This window comes from Capra hircus, chromosome 26 (genome assembly GCF_001704415.2).
Source record: "Capra hircus breed San Clemente chromosome 26, ASM170441v1, whole genome shotgun sequence".
Taxonomy (NCBI): Eukaryota; Metazoa; Chordata; class Mammalia; order Artiodactyla; family Bovidae; genus Capra; species Capra hircus.
This window is the reverse complement of record NC_030833.1, coordinates 29,412,643-29,430,679: the sequence shown is the minus strand read 5'-3', so window position 1 is coordinate 29,430,679 and position 18,037 is coordinate 29,412,643. Positions and strand designations below refer to the sequence as shown.

The 18,037-nt window shown below is 36.6% G+C and overlaps 1 protein-coding gene across 5 annotated transcripts in view; it reads left to right on the top strand.

Annotated features, from left to right (window-relative positions):
- BTRC (beta-transducin repeat containing E3 ubiquitin protein ligase) overlaps nucleotides 1-18,037 on the top strand; it is a 182,628-nt gene that overhangs the window by 112,158 nt on the left and 52,433 nt on the right. For all 5 annotated transcript variants that reach the window (XM_018041149.1, XM_018041148.1, XM_018041147.1 and 2 more), the window contains one exon: nucleotides 7,540-7,629. In XM_018041149.1, coding sequence (XP_017896638.1) covers nucleotides 7,540-7,629 — 90 coding nt within the window. The remainder of the gene's footprint in view (nucleotides 1-7,539; nucleotides 7,630-18,037) is intronic.

Below are 18,037 nucleotides of genomic sequence, written 5' to 3'. Positions count from 1 at the left end.
TATAAACTTTTCTCATTCTCTAATTGTTGTTAGAGTATATAAATGCAGTTGGTTTTTACTGTTGTCTTTGTTTCCTATCATTTATGAATAAAGAGAATTTTTTTCTTTTCCAACTTACTTGCCTTTTGTTTCTTTTTCTTTATTTGAATTGCTAAGGCCTCCATATAATGTCGAATAGATGTGGTAAGAGGACATCTTTGCTTTGTTCCCAGTCGTGAGAGAGTTTTAAATAGTCTTTTCACCACTAAGAATGATGTTAGTTGAATTTTTTTAGATGCCCTTTATGGGATTGAAGAAGTTCCCATTTATTTCTAGCTTGCTGAGGTTTTTTAAATTTTTTTAAATTATAAATTGGTGTTTAATTTGTCAAATGCACCTCCCATTCTATTAATATGGAGAATCATATCAGTTGACTTTGTTAAGAAGTTTTGTGTCTGTGTTCATAAGGGATATTACTTTGTAGTTGTTTTATTTTTTTTCTGATATCTTTGTATGATGTTGTTCTTCCTTACTGTTTAATAGAAGTCACCAGTAACACTGTCTGGCCCAGAAGTGTTACTTTGTGGGAAGATTTTTTTTTTTTAATGTGTAATGTACTGTGCTTAATTGCTAAGTCATGTCCGACTCTTTGCGTCCCCATGGACTATAGTCCGCCAGGCTCCTATGTCCATGGGGATTCTCCAGGCAAGAATGCTAGAATGGGTTGCCATGCCCTCCTCCAGGGCCTCTTCCCAAGCCAGGAATCAAACCCAGGACTCCCACATTGCAGGCTGATTCTTCACTGCCTGAGCCACCAGGGAAGCCATTTATGTGTAATAGTTTCTAATAATTTCAACTTCCTTAATAGTTATAAAGCTGTCTGGTGTTAATTTAGTTGCTAAGTCATGTCCAACTCTCTTGCGACCCTGTAGGCCACTAGGTTCCTCTGTCTGTGACTGGAGTGGGTTGCCATTTCCTTCCCCAGCGGATCTTCCTGACCCAGGGATTGAACTGCGTCTCCTGCATTGGTAGGCAGATTCTTTACCACTGAGCCACCTGGGAAGCCCCTATAGAACTGTCTAGATTTTCTGTTTCTTATTCTGTCAGTTTTGGTCATTTGTATCTTTCAAGAAATGTATCCTATTTTATTCAACAGATTGTAATCTATTAATATCTTTTATTTTAATACTCTTCCATTTTGTCAAATGAGAGCCCATTTAGGCTGGCATCTGTGCCCCTATGGTATATGTCCATCATTTCCTGAGTATTTCCAGGTTCGTCTTGTATTTACTCTGTCCGTTCCAGGAATCAACCATTTCTCCAGGGAGCTGTGGCTCCTTTTAGTGCAGAATTGTATTTAGAAGCCAGGATTTAAATGTTAACATTTATTTTATATCTGTATTATATATTTTGAAAACCATGAGTTCACATTGATATTTCTAGTTCCAATACAGTGTCAACAGAGTTTGTTTTAGGTTTTTCCCTTTTCATATTTGTAATTCTTCTTTAATGGTAAGAAACCTGGTTTGAGTTTTTTCCTCTTAGCACTTTAAAAAATCCTGTTCCTTGGGAACTCCCTGGTTGTCCAGTAGTTAGGACTTGGCGCTTTCATTGCTAAGGGTTCAGTTCAATTCCTGCCACGAGGTGCAGCATCCCCTGCAAAAAAAAAAATAATTGTATTCCTTTGTCTTCTAGACTTCATTGTTTTGGGTGAAAAATCTGCCATTATTTACATTGTTGCTCTCATATATATGGCATCCCCTTTTTCTTTGGCTGCTTTTAAGGTTTTGTTTTTGTTACTAATTTTCAGTAGTTTTGACTGTCTTGGACCTAGGTTTTATTTTCTGATATTTAGGGGGTTTTTGTATTTAACCTTTTGGGATTTACTGTTCTTATAGTAGCAAGCCAATGGTTTTCACCAAATTTGAGAAATAGTTGGTCACTGTTTTTATAACTTTCTGTGCCCCATTTTTGCCTCTCTTCTGGGTCTCCAATTCCATGATATTAGATCATTGAAAATTGTCCCACAGGTGACTGAGACTCTGTTCTTTTTTTTTCTTTTACCCTTTCTGTTCTTCAGATTATTTCAGTTGATCTGTTTTTGAAGTTCATTGGCCTTTTTTTCTGCCATCTCCAACCTGCTTTTAAGCTCATCCAGTAAATTTTTAATTTCAGATAACATATTTTTCCATTCTAGAATTTGTTTGGCTTATTTTAGTTTTTTATTTTAATGGTGAAAATTTCCATCTGTTTACTCACCGTAATTGTATCTTTCCTTAAGTTGTTGGACATATTTGTTATAGCTTCTGTAGAAGCTTTATGAACTGATCCCCATAACTAGATCATCTCATGGTCATTTTCTGTTGATTTCTTTTTCTCTTTATTATGGCTCCCTTTTCTTCTCATGTCTAGAAGTTTTTATTGTTTAGTGGACATTATAAACAATACATTGTGGAGACTCTGGTTTCTTTTATCTTCCTCTGTTTATCTTACTGGCTGATCACTGTGACTTCATAGAGTCTTGTTTTTATGTTTGTTAGGGCAGGTGTGTTTTGGTTTTCCCCTTAGTCCTGAGGCATATCCCTTAGTCCTCAAGACTTACTCTTTAGTCTGAATGCAGGATCTTTCTAAGCTTTCATTAGAAAGTTTGAGATACTTATGAAGCTCCTCTAAACTCAAATTCAAAACCCGGTATCTCCTCATGGGCAGCAGCTGGAATCTCTTCTCATATCTTTCAGTCTTCTAGCTATTCCTTTATTTTGGAATATTTGGAGTCTCTCATTCATGTAAGTACTTTGAAGGTTAGCCGTAGATTTGAGAGAAATTTATATGCATGTTTTGATGCTTCCGCCCTGCCAGAGGAAGGGCTGGCTCTTTCTGTTTTCTATTTTCCTTCTCAATTTCGAGCCACTGTGGCTGCCCTGAGCTCCCCAAGCCAATAGACTGTCTTTCTAATTGAATTTTTAGCCATCCTGCATCAAATAGCCTAGTGAGTACCCTCATGGAAAAAGCACGTAAACATGGATCTTACTAAGTGTGATTCTCCTCTTTCTCAATCCTCTTCTTCCCCCAATTTCCACCTACTTTTTGGTCAAGCTGTAGTGCCTTTGTTTGTTTTGAATATTTTTTCCATGGTTTATAACTATTATCTGAGAAAAGTTAATTTAATACAAACAAACATCTCTGCCATTATTGGAACTAGTAGTCTTTGGCTTAAAGTTTCATTTTATTTAGTATATACCAATTGCTTCATAAATGTCTTAAGAACAAGCTTAAAAATTGTATTGTCTGTACATGAATAGTTTATGGTATTAGCAATTGTGAAAGAAGTACTGAACCCTGAGTCCAGATGTACATGTGCCAATAGTGCCTGTACACTAATGTCAGATGATCCAGTTTATTCTTTTAAAATATGTGTTTGAAATAATTTTAACTTAAATAATATAAGAAAAAACAATTAAGTAGATAAATTTTTTAAAATTTAACTTGTTTAAATGGAAACCCAAATGTATAATGTTATTTTCTCTATTTTCTTAAATTTTATTCTTATCTATCTGCTCTTTTCCAAAGAATGATAGTTGACCAACAATGAATTATTTAAAATATCTGTGTCCATTGCTAATATAAATAAGTACATAAATGAATAAGCAGACAAATGGAAGAACTCATAGCTCTCCCTTCAGAAGAATCCCAATTAATTAATGTAGAAGGAGAGAGAAATTTAAAAGTCACCATTAGGATGCGACAGTAAAAATGACCATAGGCAAGATCCAGCGGTATGCTAAAATTAGCATGCAAAAGTTGAAGCAGAAGCAAAATATTTGCATAGTCTTAAAGTATTTTCCTCACTATATTTAGTAATTTCTAAATGAAAAATGTTAAGCTAATAATAGAGAATCTTGTTAGACACAATCTTAGGCAAATGGTCAAGGTTAACATCAGTATTTCTGAATACTCAGCAATGTACCTCCTGACGGTGCATTGAGAAGAGCACCTCACCTCTGTGGTATCCTTCCCAATAATGTACAACCTCAGTCTGATCTTGAGGAAACATGAGACAAACCCAGACTGAGAGACATTCTGTAGATTAATCAGTACTCTTCAGCAGTGTCAGAATCATGAAAGATAAGCAAAGACAGGGAAATTGTCACAGATTAGAAGAGACTACATGGCAACTAAATGCAATATGGGATCTTGAGTTAGATCCTGAATGGAAGAATGTTAGTGGAAAACCTGGTGAAAGTCAAGTAAGTTCTTAACTTCGTATTGTACCAAGGTTAATTGGTTTATTTTGGTAAATATTCTCTGGTTGTGTAAGACTTCAATGTAAAGGGAAGCTGGGAAAGGCTGTACAGGAACTCATATCTATTTTGCAACTGTTCTGTAAATCTAGAATTTTAGAAAATTGATATTGTCTTATTATTGATTATGAGATCACCTGTGTCTTAAGACTTTTCTCTTTTAATTTCAACATATATGTGTATATCAAGAGTTCTCAGAGTATTCTTAGACCAGTAATGTTAACATCAGCTGGGGACTTGTTAAAAATGCAAGTCCTCAGAAGCTCCAGGGATGGGACCCAGCAATCTGTGTTGTAACAAGTCCTCCAGATGATTCTGATGGGCGCTAATGTTTGAGAGCCATGACTTGTACTTTCAGTAAAAACATAAGACTAGAAGGAAACATTTTAATCAATATATTGGCCAGTTATATTACAATAAAGTATCAGTTCAGTTCAGTCGCTCAGTCCTGTCCAACTCTTTTCGACCCCATGGACTGCAGCATGCCAGGCCTCCCTGTCCATCACCAACTCCCGGAGATTGCTCAAACTCATGTTCATTGAGTCAGTGATGCCATCCAACCATCTCCTCCTCTATCATCCGCTTCTCCTCCTGCCTTCAGTCTTTCCCAGCATCAGGGTTTTTTCCAATGAGTGAGTCAGTTCTTTGCATCAGGTGGCTAAAGTATTGGAGTTTCAGCTTCAACATCAGTCCTTCCAATGAATATTCAGGACTGATTTCCTTTACGATGGACTGGTTGGATCTCCTTGCAGTCCAGGGGCCTCTCAAAAATCTTTTCCATCACCACAGTTCAAAAGCATCAATTCTTTGGTGCTCAGCCTTCTTTTGGAGAAGGCAGTGGCACCCCACTCCAGTGCTCTTGCCTGGAAAGTCCCAAGGACAGAGGAGCCTGGTGGGCTGCAGTCCGTGGGGTCGCTAAGGGTCGGACAGGACTGAGCGACTTCACTTTCACTTTTCACTTCATGCATTGGAGAAGGAAATGGCAACCCACTCCAGTGTTCTTGCCTTGAGAATCCCAGGGAAGGGGAGCCTGGTGGGCTGCCGTCTTTGGGGTCGCACAGAGTCAGACATGACTGAAGCAACTTAGCAGCAGCAGCAGCAGCAGCCTTCTTTATAGTCCAATTCTCACATCCATACGTGACCACTGGGAAAACCATACCTTTGACCAGACGGACCTTTGTTGGCAAAGTAATGTCTCCGTTTTTTAATATGCTGTCTAGGTTGGTCATAGCTTTTCTTCCAAGGGGCAAGTGTCTTTTAATTTCATGGCTGCAGTCTTTTGGAGCAGTGATTTTGGAGCGCGAGAAAAAGGTCTGTCACTGTTTCCATTGTTTCCCCATCTATTTGCCATGACATGATGGGACCAGATGCCATGATCTTCATTTTTTGAATGTTGAGTTTTAAGCCAGTTTTTTCACTTTCTTCTATCATTTTCATCAAGAGGCTCTTCAGTTCCTCTTCGCTTTCTGCCATAAGGGTGGTATCATCTGCATTCTGAGGTTATTGATATTTCTCCCAGCAATCTTGATTCCAGCTTGTGCTTCATCCAGCCCGCCATTTCTCATGATGTACTCTGCATATAAGTTAAATAAGTAGGGTGACAATATACAGCCTTGACATACTCCTTTCCCTATTTGGAACCAGTCCATTGTTCCATGTCCAGTTCTAACTTGCTTCTTGACCTGCATACAGATTTCTCAGGAGACAGGTAAGATGGTCTGGTATTCCCATCTCTTTAAGAATATTCCATAGTTTGTTATGATCCACACAGTCAAAAGCTTTGGCATAGTCAATAAAGCAGAAGTAGATGTCTTTCTGGAACTCTCTTGTTTTTTCCTATGACCCAACGGATGTTGGCAATTTGATCTCTGGTTCCTCTACCTTTTCTAAGTCCAGCTTGAACATCTGGAAGTTCTTGGTTTATGTATTGTTGAAGCTTCGCTAACCAGCCTTTTTGCTTTCTTTTAATTATGGTAAAGTACATGTAACATTTACCGCTTTAATTAGTTTTAAATATGCAGTTCATGGTATTAAATACATTCACATTGTTGTATAATAGCCACCACCACCCATTCCCATAACTTTTAACATCTTGTAAAACTGAAATGCCGTACTCACTAAACAGTAACTCCCTATTCCCTCCTTCTCCCAGCTAGTTGAAACCACTATTTTACTTTCTGTCTCTATGATTTTGACTAGGTGGAATCATGCAGTATTTGTCTTTTTGTGACTGGGTTATTTCACATAGCATACGATCCTTAGGTTTCATCCATGTTATAGTGTATGTCAGAATTTCTTTTCTTTTTAAGACTGAATACTGTTCCACTGTATGTATGTACCACGTTTTGCTTATGCATTTATCCATCAGTGGACATTTGTGGATCTTAGCTATTGTGGATAATGCTGCCATGAATGTGGGTGTACAAATATCTCATAAAGACTCCACTTTCAGTTCTTCATATACCCAGAATTGGAATTACTGGATCAGATAGTAATTCTGTTTTTAATTTTTTGAGGAATCGCTACTGTATTGTGTTTTTTTTTTTCCCCCACCTTGGCTATACCATTTTGCATTCCCACTAACAGTGCACAGGGGTTCCAGTTTCTCCACATTTTCACCAACACTTGTTTTCTGGTTTTGTTTTCTTATTAATAACCATCCTAATGGCTATATGATGGTAACATATTATAGTTTTGATTTGCAGTCCTCTCATAATCAGTCATGTTGAGCATCATTTCATGTGCTTTTTAGCCATTTGTATATCTTCTCAGATAATCTCTATTTTGCTTCCCTGGTGGCTCACATGGTAAAGAATCTGCCTGCAATGCGGGAGACCCGAGTTTGATCCCTGGGTTGGGAAGATCCCCTGGAGTGGGGCATGGCAACCCACTCCTGTATTCTAGCCTGGAGCATCCCCATGGACAGAGAAGCCTGGTAGGCTACAGTCCATGGGGGTCTGACTAAGCACAGCACAATCTCTGTTCAAGTCCTTTGCCCATTCTGAATAACTGACACCTCTACCTTTCATATACAGTGAAGTCACTACTGCTCACATACTTGTTCATGGCACATCAGTGGCACTTTTGGGCTGTCGCTTTCTTTACTTCCCCATGTCTGCCTTATCCCTCAGCTCCCATAAATCTAGAATTTACACATAGGATCTATTTGTATGTTGATTTTTAGAAATGGGACAGAATTTGAAAACTGCCTGACAGTATTTCAGTACCTAAACTTATTTCAAAAAAATTATCTTTGCAGACATACAACAGCTGTGCCAGACTCTGCTTAAATCAAGAGACAGTATGTCTAGCAAGCACTGCTATGAAGACTGAAAATTGTGTGGTCAAAGTAAGTAATATTACACATTAATATATGTTATGTCACGTCGTAACAATGGTTTATCTATAGATATCTTTACTCAGTATTGCTATTAAAGCGTATTATAGAATGGTTAAAAAGAATACAGCAAACATTGTTAGGTCCAAAGCAGATTGCAAGTTGGAGTTTCTATCTCTTCAGTCGCATCAGCGTTTTTTGATTGTGTTCTCTGGTCACACCTTAGTCTAATTCACATTTGTTGCTTGACAGTAATTATGGTTTATTACAAATAAGATTTGTGTGGGACGTCCCTAGCAGTCCAGTGTTTAAGACTCCAAGCTTCAACTGAAGGGGGCACAGGTTCGATCCCTAGTTGGGTAACTAAACATTCTACGTTTCAGTTCAGTTCAGTCACTCAGTTGTGTCCAACTCTTTGTGACCCCATGGACTGCAGCATGCCAGGCCTCCCTGTCCATCACCAACTCCCAGAGCTTGCTCAAACTCATGTCCATTGAGTCAGTGATGGCATCTAACCATCTCCTCCTCTGTCATCCCCTTCTCCTCCTGCCTTCAATCTTTCCCAGCATCAGGGTCTTTTCAAATGAGTCAGCTCTTCACATCAGGTGGCCAAAGTATTGTAGTTTCAGCTGCAGCATCAGTCCTTCCAATAAACACCCAGGACTGATCTCCTTTAGGATGGATTGGTTGGATCTCCTTGCAGTCCAAGGGACTGTCAAGAGTATTCTCCAACACCACAGTTCAAAAGCATCACATCTTCAGCACTCAGCTTTCTTTATAGTCCACTCTCACATCCATATATGAATACTGGAAAAACCATACCTTTTCTAGATGCACCTTTGGCCAAAAAAAAAAAAAAAGATTTGTGTTAAAAAAAATACAATTATTTTCATAAGTCCATTGGTGGTTTTAAAATGTAATTGAGTATAGAGTATACCTTTGTAGGATTGTGAAATATACTATAGAAAATCCAGTTATTTTATATCACTGTTAATATTTATTGAGTAGCTATTGATGAATATATTGCTTTGGAGGTCTTGATCTGACTGGACAAGTATGTTTAATCATGCATATGGAGCTACTTGTTTCTCATGTATAAATGTTTACTGTATCAATAGACTAGATACAAAAAATAATCTTAGGTATTAGAGTTCTTACAATCTAATAATTGTAACAACTGTGCCTCAGGTTTTCCATCTCTAATTACTCAGGAACTTTGACCTAAATTTAGATATCAGCCATTTTGCTTATTCCAGAAGTAAGTGAAATTCCCATATGGGCCCTATTTCCAGACTTTTACTCTATCTGCAAAATTACTGCCTTTTATAACTATTCAGGAATTTGTCACTTTTACAACACTCCCAACTTTAATTAATCTATTGTATTATACATTCAGGCTTGTCTGTTACTGTTATTAGAGCCAGGCTTCGTATCATGTGTCTGCATTCTTTGCTACAAAACTTGAAGGATGGCAATATTTTTTATTTTGTTTTATTTCTTAAAACATGAAGTAGTTTCAGTTGGTAAAGGACCTACTTTATCAACTGGAAATATATCATACAAAATATAACCTTTGAGAATGAGCCATAGAGAAATGTCAAAATTTATTAAAAATTATGGTGAAATAGGTAGAATTAATCAGTTAAGTTCATAAATTAAAACATCTTAATGATTTACCATAAAATCTGAATATTACAATTTAACATTTATTTTTTCAGTCATATAGTCACAGCCATCAAGTGCTGATTGACCCTGTTTTATATCCAGCATTTGTACATTGAGATGGGGGACCAATAATTTGGGCCTTTGAAAATAATCTTTTTATTTTTGGCCATGATGTTTTCAGTTTTCATCACAAGTGGGTGACTTCTGGCTAAACAAGGTAAAATCTTAGCATGAGCACTGATCCAAGGACAGGGTGATGATTTTAATGAGTTTCATTGAGAGCTGGCCAAGTGAGCATCTGTTCCTTTTGTTTTCTCACTACTTTGTAAGCCAGGATCTCTAAGCTACGTAGTTATGTTGGTGTATGTCTGTATGATGGTTTTTTCCCCCCACTCCTATCCTCTACTTCAGTGGTGCATGTAGGCACAGTGGCATAATTTCTTCTATGCTCTTGGGTGAGGAAATAAGTTTGCTCATTGCTTCTCATCTGTTTTTGTTGCTCCCAGATGGTGACCCTCTCATCCCATTCTTGCTTAACATTACTCTGCCACCTATATCCTTTCATCATCTTCTTAAATATACTAGTTTAATAATGATTTCTTTATTTCCTGTTGGAACCCACTTAACTTTCTGGTTCCTTTTATTGACACATATCTTCATCTTTTGTTTCATTGCTTCAGATTTGAGCCAAATAATCAGTTGGTCAAGGCCAATAAAAACATGTAGCTGAAAAAATTTCTTTCTTGCAACAGTTTCCAGTGAGGTGCAATAACATGGGAATAGGAAAAGAGTTTTCCCTTTTTTATTTACATTTATTATGTGTATCTCATGATTCTTTGCTGCTGCTCTTGGCCTCATTTATTGCTTGCCCTTTGAAAAATAATGAGTTACCATTATTTTTGTAGGTCTGTAAGCTTGTCCCTATTTCATGCTCTTCACCTTTAGCCCTTAACTGATAGTTTCACCTGCTGTACTTGATATGGCTGTGGTTTTTAACTTGGTACTGGTATCTATTATTGATTCAGACTGTGCTCCACAGTAGCCTTGAATGTCCAATCATCTCCAAGGAGAGCAGCTATAATACAGTGATATCAACCATTTTTGTCCTCTAGTTCAAAACAACTAATTCTGATAGGAGTGACTTTGGTTTGGGTGGAGATGGTAATTGAAGTCTAAGATCTTACTGAATACTGTCTATATGAGTTTTAGAGAAGATATTAATACCAGTTAGTCCCTTTAAATATAGCAATACTGTTAGGTTTGGACCCCTAACCTAACCTATGGATGCGACTCTTCTTTGCCAGGGGTATCTTAAAATACATGTTTTATAATAGGTCTATGAAAAGAGACCCTTAGTCTTCTTTAGAATACAAGAAAGTAAAGTTGTAAGGCAAACTACAGCTACTCTGGGTTAATCATAATCTTTGAATCTCTAAGAATGAGTCTTAAGAAAATATTTTAAGATAAAAATTATGAAAGAGACATTTCATAGTATAACTTAATCCAAGTAATATTTGGAGGCATTGAGATGTTTTTTATTTCTTCCATAGCCTTCCTTCTTACTAATTATAGCCCTGTAGTTCATGAGATTTGTGTTTGGAACATGATAAGCTCTGTGTTTATTGTAGCTTTAAATGGACAGTCATTATTGACTGCCAACTTAGTCTTTAAAATCAATAATCATGTTGTACCTAATTGTCAGCCTTTGTGATGTTTTTTAATTGGTAAAGAAAGCTAACTGGAAAAATAAAGAGCATTAATTTTTATCTTTTTATTGACTTTATTTAATTATTGAAATTTTTTGGTTTCAGGCTTTTCCATAATACACCCTTCCACACACACCACAGTTAAAACTGAGTTGTTTTGAACCATCTGCCTAGATTTCTGCCTAGGTCACAGAAGTTCTGCCTCTTTGTATTTAGAAAATAAACCCCTTTCACAGTCCTTTGTAGATGTGTTCTGTATTATAGTAGTAGTTGTTTGTTGTTACTGTTTTTACTTCAGACTAATAATCTTTTTGTAACTGACTGAGACAGAAAAATGTGATGTTCCTTTCCACTCACTCCAGATTTTGATAGAAGACTTGTTTTATTTATTTCCAAAATTATATCCGCAGGAAACAAGCTGTTTAAATTCAGATTATGCTGAAGCAAAATGGTCCTGGTATGAGAAGCAACGTGCTGTTTTACGAGCACAGAGTCCCTTTTCTCATAACTGATTGATAGTAAATATTTTCCTGAAGAATTATTGCCAACCATGAACAGTGCAACTGTTTCACTTTTTTTCTGTGCTACTTGCTGTACCAGCCATTGTCGGTAATTAAGATCTACAATTCACAATGCAGACGTTTGCACTTCCTCTGGGTCTGTGCTATTTATAAGGCATTTCAGCTGTTCAGAGTTTCTTTTGAGTTTTAAACTACATGTTAACAGGCTTCTTTAATATACTGTTCCACAAGTAGCATGTCAGATGGTTTGTTCTATGCAGAAGCTCCTCTGTTGGGTCTAAAGAGTAGCTTTGTGGAGAATATATTGAGATTTAACCATATCACTGAGGCTGATGTGATTAGAAAAAGTATAAGATATACATATTATAAGTAAAGTATTATAAAGTGAAGTATAAGCATTACACATTAAGCTCATTGCTGTTTTAAACAGGCAGGAATTAAGTTCAGAAGTAATATTTTTTGTCTTTAAATATTTATATGAATTTAATGAATGCTAATGGGGGTGACAGAGAAGTGCTGAGAAATACTAATACAGTGACTTTTCCAAGCTCACTTTGAAGTAATAATAATATCAAGGACCCTCATTATAAAGAGTGTGTGTATTTGGTCTGACTAAAGATACGAGAATATATAACCTTCTAGATGTGCATGATATTTAAGAATACAAACACAGGGCACCAAAATGGATCAGCAGATTGACTGCGCATTTGCTGTGTAATCAGCTTTAGGGATCCTAAGTAGCATATGCCACTGGAGGAGAAACTGTAAACAGGAATCCTGATCTGTATTAAAATTGGTAAAATTCTAAGTCATTTTCAGCCATTTCCAGAAAGTTAATTAAAAAGAAAAGTCAAGACACCAGTGAGAATCTTCATGCATTATGGTCTAGAGTAACAGTAACTACTTGCTACCTGAACTCATTGTTACACAAACAAGAAAAAGAAACTGAAAGCTGTCAAGAAAATATGTTAAACTTTGCCCTAAGTGGGGATCAGCCTGACTGTTTTTAAGCCTGAATTTAGAGGCATTGATTCTGCACATCGGCCACCAGCATCTTCAGCAGAGCAGAGCTGCGGAGAAAGGCAGGATAGGGGTTTCAAGAGCTGATTTCTTGATGGCTCCTTGAATAGACTGAACTTATAACAGAGCTTTTCCAAGGCAGTTTTGTTTGCCAGAACCTAGGCTTTCTGTAGTTCTTTTGAACTCTAGTGTTTCTGTAAACTTTTTCCCTTCAGTGAATTATGAACCATTTTTTAGATAGCAGCAGTGGCTCAACTGTTGGGAACCACTGATATATCTGACTGAGGCACTTCAAGATGCTAGAATGTATTCACATTTCTATCTAGCCAGGGTGCTAATAAGATTGAGTTTGTCTTTGTGGGTTGATCTAGATTAGCATGAGATGAGCCCAGTCAGTGTCTCCCTCAGTGAAAAAGGAAAGGTTGGGAGAGAGCAGGAGAAAGGAAGGAAGTTTTTCATCAAGAACTGACTGCAGTATTGCCTGCTGATGCATGTCGGATCACCCGCACCGAGAGATCACATGGCTTCTCCAAAAGTCAAACGATCAATTCGCCTCGTTTTGGCTCTGTACTTAATGCACAAACAGTGCGATCTGCGGGGCTGTAATTGCATTGTTAGGGCCAAGGAACAAGCCTGTGCCTTTTCAGCAGACAGCTGGCAGGGAGAGAGGCATGTTGTTAGGAAAGAGAGAGGCAAGGCAAATAAAATTACTGCTAACGCTCAGAGATCGGCAGGAGTCCTACTTGCCTAATCTTACCGGTGGGAGCAAGCGGCTGTTGTAATCCAATTATAGCAGCATAAGCAATTTGTTAGACACTCCGCATAATGTAACAATTTCCCAATAAACTCTGACTTGTAATAACGTCGGCAAGAGTCCGCATAAATCTGCCCGAATGGTGGGGGCTGGAGCGTTCGGCTGGGGGCTTGTAATTGGCGCCATCAGCACGTTTTGCGGAGTGCAGTATGGTGCAGTCTTTTAGTGCAGGAATTTTAAGGAGAAAAGCATGGCACACGCTTCTTAGAAAAAGAAAAGTGGCCATTAAAAGGGGAGCAGCAAGAAGGGCATACTCTTGCCTTCACATTACCTAGGAATCTCAGTATAGAAAGAAGACAGGAGGAGGCCATGTTTCCTTCTAATGCTAAGTGGGGGAGAAGGGGGTAGAATGTGTGGATTAAATTCCTTTATTTAAAAGGCATCAGTTTCTGTTATTTAAACCCTCCTTCTCTAGCACCTCCCCCAACCAAATGCCTTTCAGGCAGCATTTAGATAACATTTTTACAAAATGTTCTTAGCTAGGCAAGCCTAGAAATGCCAAATTAAAATATATTTTGTGCTAGAGTTTAGCATTTTCTTTACAACAGGAAAATATATTTTCTTTATGCCCAGGACAAATCTTTTAAATATATTATCTCATTGACTATCAAACCTTTGTACAGAATTCTGTCTTCTGCTTTAAGAAACATCTCTTAATGAAGGGTTTAAAACGCAGATGATTGTTTGCTTAGATGGCTTTATTATGCTTCTTATTTTCTAATTCTGAAGTATATTGTGAATTTCTATGATACTAGGATTAGTAATCTTTCTTGTTGAACACTTACATTGTATAAGAATACAGTTTTTATCCTTTAGACCTATACCTGGATGATCATTATAGAAATCATTTTGATTCCTAAGTCATAAAATTACTGTTTTAGAAGAATATTTGTTGTTGTGTTGTGCAAAGTAGAACCTCTATTATTTATTGATTGATGAGCATTTGTAGTCACAGAATAGAGTTTCTTATTATACAGGGTATAGGAGATGAAGAGTGCTCACATATTCGAGTTAATAGATTTTCATGCTACTGTGTGTGTATTAAATGTTATCTACTTTCTTGTGTCAGCCCAACTCTTCATTGTTGTTAATTTGTGTCAAAACCAAGCTTATGAAATAAGTACAGGATTCTTCAAAATATCATGTTGCTGTGGGTATTATTACAATAAATATTTACTTTCAGTATAAACATTTCCTTCTAGAGAAGCAAATGCCGCCTTGTTTGAATGGAGCTACATCAATAAACTGCAGTGCCTCTAATAAAGCCACTCAGTGTCTGAGTTTAACTAATGGCTGATTTTCATGGCTTTGACAGTGAGCTGTGTGCGTTATTTTCTCCTGATATTGTAAAAATAATGAGAACAAATTAGAACAATCAGTTTACACAGATAGCTCCTGATTGGAGGTGATGGGCAATATGGCAGCAGGTAATCCATCTTCGGGCTCCTGTCACATTAACTTCAGCAGTGTGAAAAGATCAGGTGGGGTAAGCAGGGATCCTGCCCAATCGGAACACTGAAATTAATGAGAAGAGCATTGTTCTGTGATCAACCTTTTAATTAGCAAGACTGGAAACAGAGGGAGTGATGAAGGCAGCACCACAGCTGCACAGTGCCAGGCACAAATCCTGAGGAGGAAATGAAAAAAAACAACTTTGGTTTTTACATCACACGTTTGTTGTAGTATATACAGGCATTGTGTTTCTACTCTAGAGCTGGTTTAAAACTTTAAAAAATACTACCTATACACTTGAAACTAATATAATGGTATATGCCAATTTTACTTCAACTCCAAGAAAGTAAGAAAAGGCTGCCTACTTTCCAAAGTATTGTCACAAATATGGTTGCTATATTAATGATTTATAGATGATAATTCTATCAGGGGTCGTTGAGAACTTTGATTACTAGTACACTTTCCTCGGCATTTCACTCTGGCTTTTAACCTTTGATTTTTTAAAAAAAATCAAGTAACCAGAGAAATTAAAACTTAAAAAGGTCTACCTTGTCAGCCTCCCAACATTCCACCCCTCCAATATAGAGTTTTCCTTGCAAGTACCATATGGGTTTTCTGATTTAGAGGACTTGTCATTTTTAATTGTTTATGAGAGGACCCTCATCCAGGTGTAAGCTATGGCATGTTTAAATTTTATTCCTTTCCTGATTCTGTTTATTAGGAAATTCACTATTTGGTTTTTTTCACTATGCCATTGACATCTTCGTGTGGGGTGGGGGGACTGTGTTACTTCAATTTATATAATTGAGAATTGAATATCAATGAATGGTGTTTATAAGAGGAAGAGGGAGGAAAAAATCCAGGTAGTAACTGAAACTAAAGGCTAGTTCATCCACTTAATGTTCACTTTTACTAAAATAGTAACCTTGCTAATCATCCCTGAAATATTAGGAAATATGGTATAAGACTACAGAAGACGTTAATGAGCCAGATTTTCTCTACCAAATCAGCACCCATTTTCTTGGCTGCCTTTGGCAGGCTTTGACTTTGTGAAAATAAACAAGGCAACCAGGATTTGCAGTATTTTAGAATTTGTATCTTAAGTTTAGTGATTTACTGTAAAAGCAAGTAATACAGTCTATGTAGATGAATCCAGTTATCTCCCAAAGATACATAAATTTGTTTTCTTGATAGTAATAGTTGTTTTAGGGATTTATTTAAAGTAATAATACATAAAAACTAGTTAACAGGTACCCGTCTGAGTATAGAATTAACAGAAAAGATCCTATAGTATGAAATATTCAGGTTAGGTGTAAACTAATTTTTTTTAGGACATAGTTAACAGGACTTTTAAAATAATATATATAACTAATGGAAATTCATTATTGCAGCCCTATAATACTGTACTTGCAGAATGAGTCCCTGATATTCTACTTTGCAAAACTCATAGAACAAAGGCCCTTCACTTCCTCCTAGTACCCATCCCCCTACCCTCTAAAAATCTTCAGTACTGCTCTTGCAATTCTGTCAAAAACTTGATTTTTTGTTTTAATTTTTTAAACAATAATGAGCTTTTCCTGAAAATATTCAGTAAGACTTAAATGTATCAGTCACTTAATACTAAATAGTCTTTAGAACTTACCCCCCCCCTTCACTGTCTGAGAGATCTGTGCTATTGTGTATATTAATATGTTAAAGCCCACTTGTTAGAATTTTGCATAACTTTTCTGCATTCCTTAATCTGGAAGAGAGATTTTTATTCTTATAGTTTTATGGATTTTTGTGGCTTTTCATTCTCCTTCCTCCTAGTTTGACAGTTCCAAAAGCCTTAGGTTCATAAGCTCTCCATGAATAAGTATGTTCTTAGTCATATGGTGTAAATAGATCACTTATAAAGCTTGTGAAACTCGAGCTCTCCTTTTGAACCTTTCAGTACTCATGAGCTCAGTATTCATACATGCAAAATTTTATTCTTGTGTCATGACTTCAGTTTCTTGTAAGGCAAATGAGCTATGAATTTAAATGACTGTACTAAGTTTCTACAAAAATTAAATTGTATTTTTCCATTTTCCTACAATTGTGGAATTCCATCTGACCTAATGACCTTACCATATTTGTTCTTGTTGTTAGAGCTCTTTTCCAGTAAGATTTAAGATCAGTGTTAAAATATATGTGTTTGTGGTTTTGTTGTTGTTGTTGTTTTTCTTGAGAGCATCTTGTTTTGTTTGTTTGCACTGGTAATAACAGAAATTTCTAACTGACTGAATGACTAAGAAACTCTCTTTTAATTTCCTTACAAAGAGAGAGTTGCCAAGTCACCTTAAATTCTACTAATCCCAAATCTCATCAGTAGGGTTTGCTTTAGAGAAAATTTCATTAGTCTAGTCCTTTGTAGCTCACCTGATACACCCTTATTTAAAGTTCTTATGTACAGAACCAGTTGTATCTCTGATGCTACAATAATCTTTTCGAAATTCCTCATCACCCTCAGTTATTAGTTTGGGATTTATTCCTACATAAGGAGTATTTAAAGATCCATTTTCTTTTTCTTGTATCTTCAGAAAGAAGATATTTTTACTTTTGCACTACTCTATGCAAATGTAAATGCTTATTACTCAGTAATAATCACCTACCTTATAAATACTGGTCTTTAAAGGACTGAAGATGACCTCATGTCATTGGATTTAGTATCAGTGTGGTAACTTTAGTATGAGTTCGGTACAATCAGTTGAAGGTGGTAACCTTACCTTAGTAATTGTTTTATCAATAGAAGTTGTTTTGGAATACAAATCTCATCCAAATCTCTGCGTCAGGATTTACAGTGTAAACATATATTGTCAGTCCTTTTACACCAAGAGCTTATTTTTCCTGGTTAAACTTGGTAATTAGTTTTATCAGCTAAAAGAAAAAAAAAAGTCCCTTCAAAGTCCAGGCTCAGTGTGATTATACTTCAGTAAATATTTTTTTTTGTAAGCATGCATGCTTTTAGACATTTGGGTGATTATAAAGATAGGATGAGGGTATATGAATTAATAGTTGGACTTTGAATTTCTTGTATGTTTCAGACAGTAAAGAGGAGGCTTGGGACAGTGAGTAATTAAGAAACAGGTTCATCAAAAGCAAATGAAGCAAAAAGCTAACAAACATGACTATTCTGTGTGTGTATGTGTATATAAAATCTCCCTAGGCATTTTCTAATGGAAAGGATAGAAGTTTTTGATAGTTAAGATTGACATATAAAT